General features: G+C 42.9%; 1 protein-coding gene across 1 annotated transcript in view; it reads left to right on the forward strand.

Moving 5' to 3' along the window:
- Window positions 1-13978, forward strand: part of LOC309557245 (uncharacterized protein) — a 51726-nt gene that overhangs the window by 18244 nt on the left and 19504 nt on the right. The window contains exons 4-5 of the mRNA XM_082259912.1: window positions 6121-7768; window positions 11170-11304. Of these exons, the coding sequence (XP_082116038.1) occupies window positions 6121-7768; window positions 11170-11304 (1783 nt within the window). The remainder of the gene's footprint in view (window positions 1-6120; window positions 7769-11169; window positions 11305-13978) is intronic.

The raw sequence follows: 13978 nt of genomic DNA on the forward strand, positions 1-13978 counted from the left end.
TGGGAGAAATATAGCAAGAGGTGAGCAGGGACTGGAGGGGGAAAGGACTGAGTGGTGGAAAATCAGCAGAGCTGGGGGACCAGAGCAAGAGAAACTAGCAGATGTCTCTCGTGGTGTGGTGCATGGGAACAGTATAGCAGGAGGTGAGCAGGGACTGGAGGGAGTAAGGACTGAAGGGCAGAGAATCAACAGAGTTGGGGGACCAGGGCGGGAGAAAAACAGTAGATGTCACACATGGTGTGCAGCATGGGAGAAAATATAGCAGGAAGTGAGCAGGGACTGGAGGGAGAAAGGACTGAGGGGGGGAGAATCAGCAGAGCTGGGGGACCATGGTCAGTGTGCAGCATTTCATTCCATCCAGAACTTCAAAATGTGGCATCTGAGAATCAGCAGAGTTGGGGGACAGGGCGGGAGAAACTGGCAGATGTTATACGTGATGAGAAGCATGGGAGAAATATAGCAAGAGGTGAGCAGGGATTGGAGGGAGAAAGGACTAAGTGGCAGGGAGTCATCAGAGCTGGGGGACCAGAGCAGGAGAAGATAGCAGATGCCACACGTGGTGAGCAGCATGGGAGAAATACAGCGGGAGGTGAGTAGGAACTGGAGGGAGAAAGGACTGAGTGGCGGAGAATCCGCAGAGCTGGGGGACCAGGGCCGGAGAAACTAGCAATGCCACATGTGGTGTGCAGCATGGGAGAATTATAGTGGGATGTTAGTGGTGACTGGAGAGAGAATAGGATCAACAAACCAGAGGATCAGCATTGCTGGGGTTTACTACTGAGTGGAAGATCAGCAGAGTTGGGGTTACTACTGAGTGGAGGATCAGCATAGTTGGGGGTTACTACTGAATGAAGGATCAGCATAGTTGGGGGTTACTAATGAGCAGAGGATTAGCAGAGCTGGGGGCACTACTGAGCCTGGGATCTGCTGGACAAGGGTACTAATGAGCTGAAGATCTGCAGAGTGGGGGTTCCAATAATCTGGGGTTCTGCTGAACGGGGATACTAATGAACTGGTGGTATTACTGAGTTGGGGTTCTACTGTATCCTTTTAAAACAAATAGTAAATCAACGCATACACTGCATTTTTCAGGATCATGCCTTGCGCACACGCCCCACACGCCGCGCTCTCGCACGATCTGTCACCTGCTGTGTCCACCGCACAAAGATCATGCCAGTAGCATGTGACCGCTGTGCCCAATCACAGCAGGTCCCATGACAGTTGTACACAATAAAGGTCTTTGTTATATGCCTTGTACTATTGGTCACAGTCATCACATGGTGCAGACAGGGCCAATCACAGCCCATCTGTACCATGTGATAAACTGTGGCAAACCACAGCTAATCACAACAGTAAACATCAAATTAGGTTTTTTTTATGCAGAAAAAATGGTTGCTTATAACTGTGAAATTCCGTTATAAGCATTCTAAGTGTGTTAAAAAAAAAAAAAAATCCTGATCACCTCCCTCAGAGAAGTACAGTGTTACTATAGTAACACTGTATTGCTCTGGTCACTGTATATATAAAAAAATAATAATAATTTAATAAACAGTATTTAAGAAATTAAAAATAAACTTTATTTTATTTATTTTTTTACATACTGTCACCAGTCATTGTCACTGATTGCCATACCGATTATAGCAGATTGTACTGCACTGGTGATTTTAAAAAGAAATGTATTCATTTATTAATTTTCCAAATATGTGACAAAAAGTGACAACTTCTAAGAACTCGCCTGCCTCTTCCAAAAAGGGTTTCCTTGGGGGATATTTGTACTGTCCTGACATTTTTGTGCTTCAAGAAATGAGAGGTCAGTACATCAGGATTGATCAATTTTCAGATATATATCCCATAGTTTGTGGACTCTATAACTTTCCTACAGACTAAATAATATACACTGATTTTGGTCATTTTTACCAAAGAAATGTAGCAGAATAAATTTTGTCCTAAATTTATTAAGAAAGATTATTTGCAAAATAATAAGTGTAAAAAATAAATAAATCGTGATCACCTCCCCAGAGTAGTACAGTCTTATACTGTAAATAAAAAAAAAAATTTAATAAACAATATTTAAAAAATAAAAAAGAAACATTTTTAAAAATTTTTTTACATACTGTCACAGTCAGTGTCCCCGATCACCGCCACATCAATTATAGGATGACGCTGTACTGCACTGGTGATTTTAAAAATTATTATTTATTTATTTATTTTTTTTAATTTCTTAATTTTTCAAAAAATTGTGACAAAAATGACAACTTCAAAGAACTCGCCTGCTTCTTCCAAAAAAGGGTTTACTTGGGGGATATTTGTACTGTCCTGGCATTTTTGTGCTTCAAGAAATGAGATGTCAGTACATCAGGATTAATACATTTTCAGATATATATCCCATAGTTTGTGGACTGTATAACTTTCCTACAGACTAAATAATAAACACTGATTTGGGTTATTTTCACTAAAGAAATGTAGCAGAATACATTTTGTCCTAAATATATTAAGAAAGATTATTTGCAAAATAATAAGTGTGTAAAAAAAAAGAAAAATCTTGATCACTTGGTCCCTAGAGTGGTTATACTGTAAATAAAAAAAATTAAAAAATCATTTAATAAACAATATTTAAAAAATTACAAGTAAACTTTATTATATTTTTTATTTTTACATACTGTCACAGTCAGTGTACCTGATCACCGCCACATCAATTATAGGATGACGCTGTACTGCACTTGTGATTTAAACATTTTTTTTTTTTTTTTTTTTTAATTTCTTAATTTTCCAAAAAATTGTGACAAAAAATGTCAACTTCAAATAACTCGCCTGCCTCTTCCAAAAAAGGGTTTCCATGGGGGATATTTGTACTGTCCTGGCATTTTTGTGCTTCAAGAAATGAAATGTCATTACATCAGGATTGATACATTTTCAGATATATATCCCATAGTTTGTGGACTGTATAACTTTCCTACAGACTAATTAATATACACTGATTTTGGTTATTTTTACCAAAGAATTGTAGCAGAATACATTCTGTCCTAAATTTATTAGGAAAGATTATTTGCAAAATTATAAATGTTATATATATATATATATATATATATATATATATATATATATAGATTATATATATATATATATATATATATATATATATATATATATATATATATATATATATATATATATATATATATATATATATATATATATATGTATGTGTGTGTGTGTGTGTATATATATATATATATATATATATATATATATAAATTTGTATTATGTAAAATACAGAAACAAAAATAAATTAATTTTTTTTTTTCAAAAAAATGTTCTTTTTCATTTTAGTTTATTTAGCAAAGGATAAAAATGCACTTACTAGCATTAAAATAAAACAGGCTCATCAGAGTATGTGGCAAGGAATCCAGTGACAGGCGGTCCCAGGGGTGGTCCAATGTGCAGCTCGATGGTGGAGATCCCAACCGACCAGCAGAGGGGGGCTGCAGGAGAAAGATCGGCCATTCGAAACATGTACCGCCCCTTTGACATCACTTCCTGGCATTTGTGTTCCACTCTGGTCCTGGCAGCACGGCCGTCCTTCCTGGTTCTTTCTCCTGTGGCCCCGCCTCTGCTGGTCGGTTGGGATCTCCACCATCATGCTGCACATTGGACCACCCCTGGGACCGCCTGTCACTGGATTCCTTGCCACATCCTATGATGAGCCTGGTTTATTTTAATGCTAGTGAGTGCATTTTTATCCTTTGGCAATAAAAGTCTTTTCTTTTCTGCACTTGGAGGTGCCTTCTGTTTGTTTTATTTTGGCCATAGAGGTGAACAGAGACCAGATTGTCTCCGATCACCTCTATGATCTAAGAGTGACGTCACTTCCGGTCTAGGGTGGAAGTAAACAGTTTTTTTTTTTGTTGTTTTTTTTAAGCAAAAGATCACAATTTTTGTTTTTTGATTTTTTTTTTTTGCTTTCAAAGGTAGAGGAGAGGTTTGGGTTATATGTTTGCATTCCTTGTGGTAGAAATAAAAATGATTAAAAAAGAATTTAAGAGACCGTGTAAAAAAAAAAAATAAAAAAAAAGGAGCAGTGTAAAAAAAAAAAAAAAGGAAAGGAGCAGTGTAAAAAAGAAAAAAAAAGGAGCAGTGTAAAAAAGAAAAAAAAGGAGCAGTGTAAAGAAAAAAAAATTAAAAGAAAAAATTTCAAGTGCCCCCCCGTCCCTCCATATTCCCACCACGCAGAAATGAATGCATATGTAAGTCACGCACGCATATCTAAACGGTGTTTGCACCACACGTGCGGTATCGCTGTGATCGTTAGAGCGGGTGCAATAATTATAGCCCTAGACCTCCTCTGTAACCATAAACGGGTAACCTGTAAAAATGTTTAAAGCATTGCCTATGGAGATTTATAAGTATTGCAGTTTGTCGCCATTCCACAAGCGTGCGCAATTTTAAAGCGTGACATGTTAGGTATCTATTTACTCGGCTTAACATCATCTTTCATATTTTACCAAAATATTGGGTTGTATATTGTTTTTTTTTTTTTGCATTAAAATTAATTAACCGCTTAAGGACCAGGCCTATTTCTGACACTTGTTGTTTACAAGTTAAAATCTGTATTTTTTGCTAGAAAATTACTTAGAACCCCCAAACATTATATATATATATATATATATATATATAAAATTTTTTTTGTTTTTTTAGAAAAGACCCTAGAGAATAAAATGGAGATCGTTGCAATACTTTGTGTCACACCCTATTTACCCAGCGGTCTTACAAACGCAATTTTTCTGGGGAAAAGTATTTGAATTTAAGAAAAAATTTAATTAAAATTAAAAAAAATAAGAAAACAGTAAAGTTAGCCCAAATTTTTTCCATAATGTGAAAGATAATGATAGGCCACGTAAATTGGTACCTAACATGTCATGCTTTAAAATTGCGCATGCCCGTGGAATGGCGACAAACTGTGATACTTAAAAATCTCCATAGGCAACATTATACTAATTTTTACAGGTTACCAGTTTAGATTTACAGAGGAGGTTTCATGCTAGAATTATTGCTCTCGCTCTAATGATAGTAGCGATACCTCATGTGTGGTTTTAACATCGTTTTACATATGTGGGCGCTTCTGCGCGCAAGCTCGGAGAGACGGGGCGCTTTAATTTTTTTTTTTTTACTTATTTATTTTACTTTTTATTTTTACACTGTCCCCTTAAAAAAATGTTTTGATCACTTTTATTCCTATTACAAGGAATGTAAACATCCCTTGTAATAGAAATAAGCAGGACAGGTCCCTTTTTAATGTGAGATCTTGCGGTCAAAAAGACCTTACACTTAAATCAATAAAAAAAAACAAAAAAAAACTGTCTTTAATTTGGCCCTTTAAGGCATTTGGGGGGAAGTGACATATGACGTTGCTCCGGCCCTCCGAGGCCATAGAGTCGAGTGGGGGCCATCTTGCCCTCTGTTGACTTCCTGGCCATCAGGAGAGGGGATCAGATCGTTTTCCCCGCTACCGATGGCACCGGTAAGCCGCGAAAATTACCAGGAAGCGGCAGGAGGGGGGGGTGGGCACCTTTCCCGCCGCCCATAAAAGTGATCCCGTGGCGAATCCCCTGCTGGGATCACTTGTATGTTAAAACAGAACGCCGCCCTGTAAAAAAAATACCGGGGTTATGGCAGCTATCTGCCTTTAACGTCAAAGTAGCTACGTCAATACATGTTGGACGGTCCAGAAGTGGTTAAAGTGTATTTTTTTTACAAAAAATGCGTTTGAAAAACAGCTGCGCAAATACTGTGTGACATAAAAAAATGCAATGATCTCCATTTTATTCTCTAGGGTCTTAGCTAAAAAAAAAATATATATATATATAATGTTTGGGGGTTCTAGGTAATTTTCTAGAAAAAAATACAGATTTTTACTAAATAAAAAGTGCCAAAAAAGGCCCGGTCTTTAAGTGGTTAAAAAAAAAATCAATAACCCTCCCTTGCTCTACCCAAAATAAAAAATAAAAGTACCTTTCCAACTTTAGGATAATTAATGATTTATTTTAATAAAGAGATAACTGAATTAGAGGGTTGTTAACCTAATATTAGCCTGGAGTTCTGAATGTTTTTTTTTTTTTTTAGGGATTCACTATCCAGACTGTTCCCCCCACTGTGGGCTGCAAGTGACCACCAGAATCTCTCTGAATATCTTCCCACCATCCTTCCAGGAAATGTCGATCTCTCCCACGTAATTGGCCCCCAGGCCTACCAGGAGCCTGCAAGAAAATTGCCAGACATTGAGAGCCTTCAAAGAGGGTTTGAGGACCTGGGCTTGCTGGATTCTTGGGTTTCCAGCCCTGAAACCTGCAGCCCACGGCTCGAAGACGTGTTCCAAGACCTCTACTTTGAAAACCAAGCCTTGGAACTGAATTCTTCCTTCCAACCAATCGAATGGCCTAACCAGTGTGCCGATGGCTACGTCAAGTTTAATGGAAGCAAAAATGGAAGCAATGCCTGCCCCAGCTCGCAGAAGAGGGCAAAAGAATACTCCAGCGTGCATCGGCCCTCATGGAAAAACGACAAGGGAAGAGGCAAGTTCAGTAGGGGAAGCCCCACTGGTCAAATGAATTACCCGCCTGGAGCAAGAGAAAGTTGGGGAAAAGAAACATATGCAAAACCTTCCGGTGACTTTTCCCCGCTGTGCATGAAGCCACCAGCATTCCAGTTTAATCAGCAGTTTTCTAAAACTCACGGTTTCCATCCAACCACACAAAAGGCGCACTACAAGGAAGGGTCGGAAAACTATAGTGGTTTTCCAAAAGTCGGCACCTTCGAATGCCGTGAAAATATTACTCCTCAAATCCAAAAGGAGTCCTATGCAAAGTCTCCAGTTCCTTGTATTAGCCCCAACGAGGGCTTCCCGTTGGCTAGCCAGGGACACAGATGGTTAGATGGCGAACCGCTGGGGACCCAGAAAACGGCAACCAGCCCTTTGCCATCTCCTGCAAGCTCTAGTCTGTCCGATGGATCTCCAACCCACTGTCCAGGGTATTTCCCTCAACCGCCGTTGCCACCTTCTGCTAAAGATGGACACTTGAACGGAACGACCAACCAGATACCGTTCTCTAGCTTTATTGATGAGAACCAGAGGCGGGGCAAGTGTTTCAGTCGCTCGTCTCCTAGTAAGGAGAGCATGTATCGGAATACCACATTCGGTTATCCACCAAACTGGTCACCGACTCAGCCCGGTTCTGGACAGAATAACTCCGAACGGCTTCACAAACTGCCCAAAAGAGCAAACCCTCAAAACAACGGAAATCCTGACCGAAGAGGAAGAAGAACTTGGAATATGCCGCATAGCGGCGCCAAACAAAACCCGCCTCCTTGCAGCCCCTTCCAACGCAAACAGGAACCCAACCTGGGCAACATGTCCGACTTCGTCAATGCCTCCTTTCTGCCTCCTTTTTCTCTGATGTCCGATCTAAAGCAGAATCAGAATTTTCCTCCCTTTAACCCGCAGTTGTTTTCTCCGACGGCAAACATGTCTTTTCCTCCGCCTTTCCCGTTTTCCGACCTCATTGATCTGTTCCATTACGAAGATATTAATCAGATTCAACCTTTTATAAATGACCTGTTCTGCGGTGAAATCCCCCCACCGTACTTTCCCTTTCCGGCCCCTTTCAACAGAAGCCGCCCTTCGAGAAATCGCAGTGGACCTGCCAACGAACTCCATTTACAACTAGAGGAATGCTGTGAGCAGTTCCGAGCTTTAGAGAAGGAAAGAAAAAAGGTAAGAAGACCTTCTTGTAAATGCTTACATGCATGGGTTATGAAGAGCACATGTGTCAAACACAAAGAACGCGGGACGAATCCGGCCGCCAGGCCTTGTCATGTGGCCCTCCAAACCGGTTTTGCAGCTGGAATGTGGCAGGAACTCTATTCCGCCAGCTCCGGCTCTCATCCTCCCTTACAAAGGACAGCTGTTGCTTTGCACTGCGGAGACAGGTCTCCATTATCTGAGAGCGAGAACGATCTCCCTGCAAGGCAGTGCTACCTACACAGGGAGGTATGATAGAGCCAAATACACGGATAGTAGAGAGAGCCGCCTACATAGGGAATTACTAGAGCCAGCCTGGGTTAGAGGGGAGGGGAGTTGGTGTTGCACACAGTGCATAGCGCACCCCAAAACCCTGCTCTGTTCACAACGCACCCCTGAAATCTGTATGTAGCACACCGCTAAACTCTGCACTCAGTATGTAGTGCTCCCCTGAACTCTGCACTCTGTGCGTAGCACAACTCTGCACTCTGTACGTAGCACACTGCTGAACTCTGCACTCTGTACGTAGCACACTGCTGAACTCTGCACTCTGTACGTAGCACACTGCTGAACTCTGCACTCTGTACGTAGCACACTGCTGAACTCTGCGCTCTGTACGTAGTGCACTCCTGAACTCTGTACACAGTGCACCCCTGAACTCTACACTCTGAACGTAGCACACTGCTGAACTCTGCACTCCGTACATAGCACACCCCTAATCTCTGTGCTCTGTATATAGTGCATCCCTGAACCCTACACTCTGTACGTAGAGCACTTCTGAACTCTGTACATAGCGCACCCCTGAACTCTGTACATAGCGCACCCCTGAACTCTGTACATAGCACACCCCTGAACTCTGTACATAGTGCATCCCTGAAATCTGCACTCTGTACATAGCGCACCCCTGAACCCTGCACCCTTCACTCTGTACATAGTGCACCCTTAAACCCTGCACTCTGTGCTTAGGGCACCCCTGGAACTGCACTTTGTACATAGCGCACCCCTGAACTTTGTACTCTGTAGGTGGCGCGCTCCTGAACTCTGTAACGTGAAGCGCTCCTGATCTCTGCACAATGTACATAGCACACTCCTTAACCCTGCATCTTACATAGTGCAACCCAGATACAACTGGCCTTTTGAGGGCAACTATATTGTATTGGTTTATCCAAATAAACTTCCCCTTCATTGCCTAGATTAGGGGTCTCCAAACATTCTAAAAAAAAGGGCCAGTTTACTGTCCCTCAAGCTTTAGAAGAGCCAGACTGTGGCCAGTGATAGTAGAAAATACTCTGGTGCCAGTGGGAATAAACAATGCCCCATCATTGGTTTTAGTAGGAGGAATAGTGCCTCATTGTTGGTGTCAGTGGGAGGAATGGTGGCCCCTTTCATTGGTGTCACTTGGAAGAAAAGTGTCCTAAGGGCCGTAAAAAGGTAAGCGAAGGGACACATCTGGCCCTTGGGCAACAGCTTGGTTCGGGTTGTACAAGTCTATCTCTCAGCCACTGCTTCTTTCAGAAAGACTGATTCACTTTGGCTCAGACAAACCAGGCTTAAGGGGTCAAGATCGGGTTCCCCCTTCCCTGTTAAAGCCCACTCCACTAATGTGGGTATTGCTGCTTGGGCTTTTTTGGTTCTGTTTCCCAGATTTGCAAGGCTACCACCTGGTCCTCTGTACACACATTGTCTAAGGGCTTGTTGCAATGCAGTGGCTGGTGTGTGGTGCGGCCCGGCCAGACCAGTGCAGTGTTGATGCACTGATACCAGTGCATCGTTTATGAACTTTATTGAAATGTCACACAGTGATATTTTAGAGATTTCTATTGGCCGGTGTGCAGTGACCTGTGCTGCATACACCACTGCAACATAGTGGTGTGAACCGGCCACAGCGGGAGACTAGGTATCTTGCCTTGTCTTGCTGTGGGACTGCCCTTGAATAGCTGTCCAACGCAGTCCCACGGCACGTAGTATGAATGGACCCAAAGTTCTACAAGAAGGACCCTTTGTTCTTCAGGTCCTTCAGGTAACCCAAGTTGTTGTTACGTTGGGCCTATTAGCAATCATTTGCCAGTGCCCACCAACCCTTTGAAGGTTTGACTTCCAGTGTCCCTCAATAAAATCCAAGAAAACCGTTTTACTGAAAAAAGTTTTTTCTAGATCACTTCCAACAGCCTAGAAAAGGACTTTACGTTCCTAAACCTTTAAGTATTTAACCACTTGCCGACCGCCGCACGACTATTTACGTCGGCGGTCAGCCCCTCACAGGCAGAGCGACGTAGGGCTACGTCGCTAGCCTGTGAGGGTCTAGGGAGCGAGCGCGCGCCGCCGGAGGCACGCTCCCGTGTGGTCACGGACCCCCCCGCGCGTGTGACCAGCGGGCCCGATGTCCGCCGGTCACTCGGCGATCGTCGGTGCAGAGGGAAAGAGGCAGGCGGCTAATGTAAATAAGCCGCCTGTCATTCTCCCCTGTGTAGGAATGGTGATCATACGGTTCTACTATGTAGGACCGTTGATCACTGTTCCTACACCTCAAGCCACAGCCAATCACAGTTAGAATCACGCCCCTAGGGACACACATAACCCCTCCCTCTCAAAAAAAGTTAACCCCTTCACTGCCAGTGTAATTTTACAGTAACAGTGCATATGTATAGCACTGATTACTGTAGAAATGTCACTGGTAACCCCAAAAGTGTCAAAAATGTCAGTCAAGAGTCCGATCTGTCCGCTGCAATGTCGCAGTCCCGCAAAAAAATCGCAGATCGCCGCCATTACGCGTTAAAAAAAAAACAACAAAAATGACAAAAATCTTTCCCTTTGTTAGTAAACGCAATAACTTTTGCACAAACCAATCAATACGCTTTTTGCGATTTTTTTTTTTACCAAACTTATGGTAAAAAAAAAAAATTGGCCCAAAATGTTAAAAAATTTTGATTTTTTACTTTTTTTGGGGGGAATTTCATATAAAAAAATTTGAAAAATATTGTTATTTTTGCAAAATTGACGCTGTTTTTTTGTTTATAGCGCAAAAAGTAAAAATCGCACAGGTGATCAAATACCACCAAAAGAAAGCTCTGTTTGTGGGAAAAAAAGGACGTCAAATTCGTTTAGGTACAGCGTCGCACGACCGCGCAATTGTCCGTTAAAGTCACGCAGTGCCGAATCGCAAAATAGGCCCTGGTCAGGAAGGGGGTAAAATCTTCCGGGGCTTAAGTGGTTAAGCTGCAGGAATTTTTTCAAATCTCTGCTTTGTATTTTGATTTTATGATTTTTTTTTTATTTTTTAGTTATTAATGGATGAATGTGCGTGGACACAGGTCTTGACCAGTCACTTATCTCTGCGTCTGTAATTAATCATTGTTGTGTTGTATCCTCTATAGACGGAAGCAGAGCTTGCTAGAAATTTCCCAGGAAACAGAGTTTCCAGCTCCTACAGCTCAGCAGTCCCAAGACTTCCAACCAATCCATCAAGAGTTGATCGCTTGGTTGTGGATGAGTTTCGAGAACAAGCCAGAGTAAGGACTGATAAAATCAAACTTCCCCTCACAGCCTCACCACGTAGAACTCATTACCACTGGGTGTATGCAAGAATCTGAATATTCGTTTCTGAAATCATTGAAACTAAGCAGGCAAGAAGAGTTACTTTTTTTTTTTACCACTAATAGACCATATAGCTTGAGAGTCAGGGGTCAGAGGTAATATGAAGTTTCATAGTAGCTGCCCCAACAACTGCCTGATCTTACATACGGTCTACTGATTCCTGAATTCGGTTTGACCCGGTTTATATAATAATTTATGAATAAGTATATAGATTCTTGCATTAACCAAGTTGTGACTGGTTCTATTTAACTGTGACCATGTTTTAAGGTAATTCTACCATGTAAGCCAAATATAGAACAGTTGTATATAATGTATTGAGAAAAATCAATCAGTGCTAAATAATATGCACTGTCACTGTACTGATGACCAATGGCAGCTGGTGCTCGGTAATTGGGCGGGGGCAGAGGTGGCGGCAAACCAATGCGCATCCCCCCCCCGTTGGTAGGTCGGTTGGTTGGCAGGCGACACATTCCCTTCCCTCTCCCTCCCTCCCTGAACGGTCTGCTTCCTTACCTCCTCCTTTCTCCTGTCTGAGCCGGGGAGTGCTGGATGGCTGAGCTGCTGTCCTTCTCCTCCAGCCGTGTCTCTTCTTCCTCTTCTTGGCCACTAAGATCGTTTCTCCTTTTGGCCAATTGGCAAAGCGGTCTCACAACCCTCTTCCTGATTGGCTGGGAGGAGAGTCAGTGTGACAATAGCAAATATTTATTCGCTATTGCCATACAACTGGGTGGGCTCTGCGCCCCAAGCCCACCCTTTTTTTGCAGCCTATTCGAGCCTCTGGCTCTAATCACGTGCTTAAAAAAAAATCCCCTATTGAAATCCATGCGTCCGACCGACGCCCTTTATGTAGATTAGGGGGCCAGATGCATGGATGGGGGGGCGGCGCCCCTGTGCCCCCAATGGACGGGCTGCCACTGCTGATGACACTGGCAGGGAAAGGGTTAACATCAGGGGCAATCAATGGGTTAAATGTGTCGCTAGGGAGTGCTTTCTGTGTGGGGAAGGTGCTTATACTAAAAGAAAACAGAGATCTGTGTTCTTGCTTAGCAGAAACACAAGATCTCTGTCCTCTCCTGTCACACATCAGTGATCTGACTTGTTTACATAAGGAGACCGCTGTTCTGTCTGCCTCAGGAAGGATCGGCGGGTCCTGGCGGACATTGGGGCCACTGGACCCACTGATTGGCTCCTGCTGTGTCCAATCACAGCGGGAGCTGGTCGCCGGCGGCTAGTGTGCACGCCCAAGACCTAGGAAATGAAATCAGGTATGTGATCTCACGCTGAAGGGCCGCTTGTGCATGCTCGTTCCCGAGCTCCTGGTCTGTGTGTCCATTGACCCACGGAAATTCGCCATTTTCTTTCACAAACTTTTTGAAAATTAAGAAAAAAAATCATTTTTTTTTTCACAAAGTTGTCATTTTTAAAGAGGAAGTAAACCCTACTCTGCAAGTTGTACCTATAGGTGATCCTATGATAAGGCTTACCTATAGGTACTGTAAATATCTCCTAAACATGTACTGTTTAGGAGATATTTACCTTAAATGCAGCCAGTGACCTCACTGGCGCATGCGCTCTGAAGGAATGGCCACTGGTGCCGTTCCTTCAGAGCCCCGTGCCATGACCGTCGGCTCCCGCGCGCGCATGCGCGGGAGTGACGTAATCGCGGGTCCAGCCAATCAGATGGCCGGATGCCGCGAACCCGGAAGAAGGGTGACAGAACATGTCACCCATGGGAGAGGTGAGCGGTCGGCGCTTCGGGGCTTCGTTCTAAGGTAGGTATATCATAATGAGCTAGTATGCGATGCATACTAGCTCATTATGTGTTTGTCTTTCAGGTGTAATCTAAAAAAAAAAAAAAAAAATCTGAGGTTTACAACCTCTTTAACAAGTTATGTCTTTCACACAGCATAGGCAATGTTAGAAATAAGTTTTTCTCAGCCTGCAGCCTAGCCACATAGAAGGGCTCAAAATCCAAGGAGCACCTTCAGGCATTCTAGAGGCATGAATTACACATCTAATTTCCTGACTAGCTATCACATTTTTGGAGGTCCTGGAGCCCCAGGGCAATGGAAACACCCAAAAAATGACCCCAATGCTATCATGGATGAATGCCAGTTTGGAGAAGTGGGCCTTCCAAGGCAGGTTATGTTTGCATGCCAACTAGGTAATGGCCACATATAATGCTGGGCCTCCATGTCCTGCCAGGTCGGGGTTGGGAAGGTGGGATGAAACAGCTAGATGATGCCTGACATTTTCCAGCCAGGAAATAAAAGGGGCACTATCTGACTTGCTGCAGCTTCGAATGCACGTTGTGAGAAGCTCACAGTGTGCAATGAAATCAGAGGAAGCCACTTCAGTGCAGGAGAGGAGCCGGTACAACTGTGCAATACTCTTGGCCTAACAGACATAGGAATCTAGTTTCTGATTTCGTTCAGTGACACGCACTCATACATGTTCCATCAGTTGTTAGTGGAATGAGCTTTTGGAAAGTATCCATTAAATCATTAATGATTCAATTATTAGTAATAATACATTTTCTTTTTGAGCAATTTTTTATAGATCATTTTAGCTAATAGTCTTTTTGTTTAA

Source organism: Pelophylax lessonae, assembly GCF_965119305.1.
Source record: "Pelophylax lessonae genome assembly, chromosome: 5".
NCBI classification, from domain to species: domain Eukaryota; kingdom Metazoa; phylum Chordata; class Amphibia; order Anura; family Ranidae; genus Pelophylax; species Pelophylax lessonae.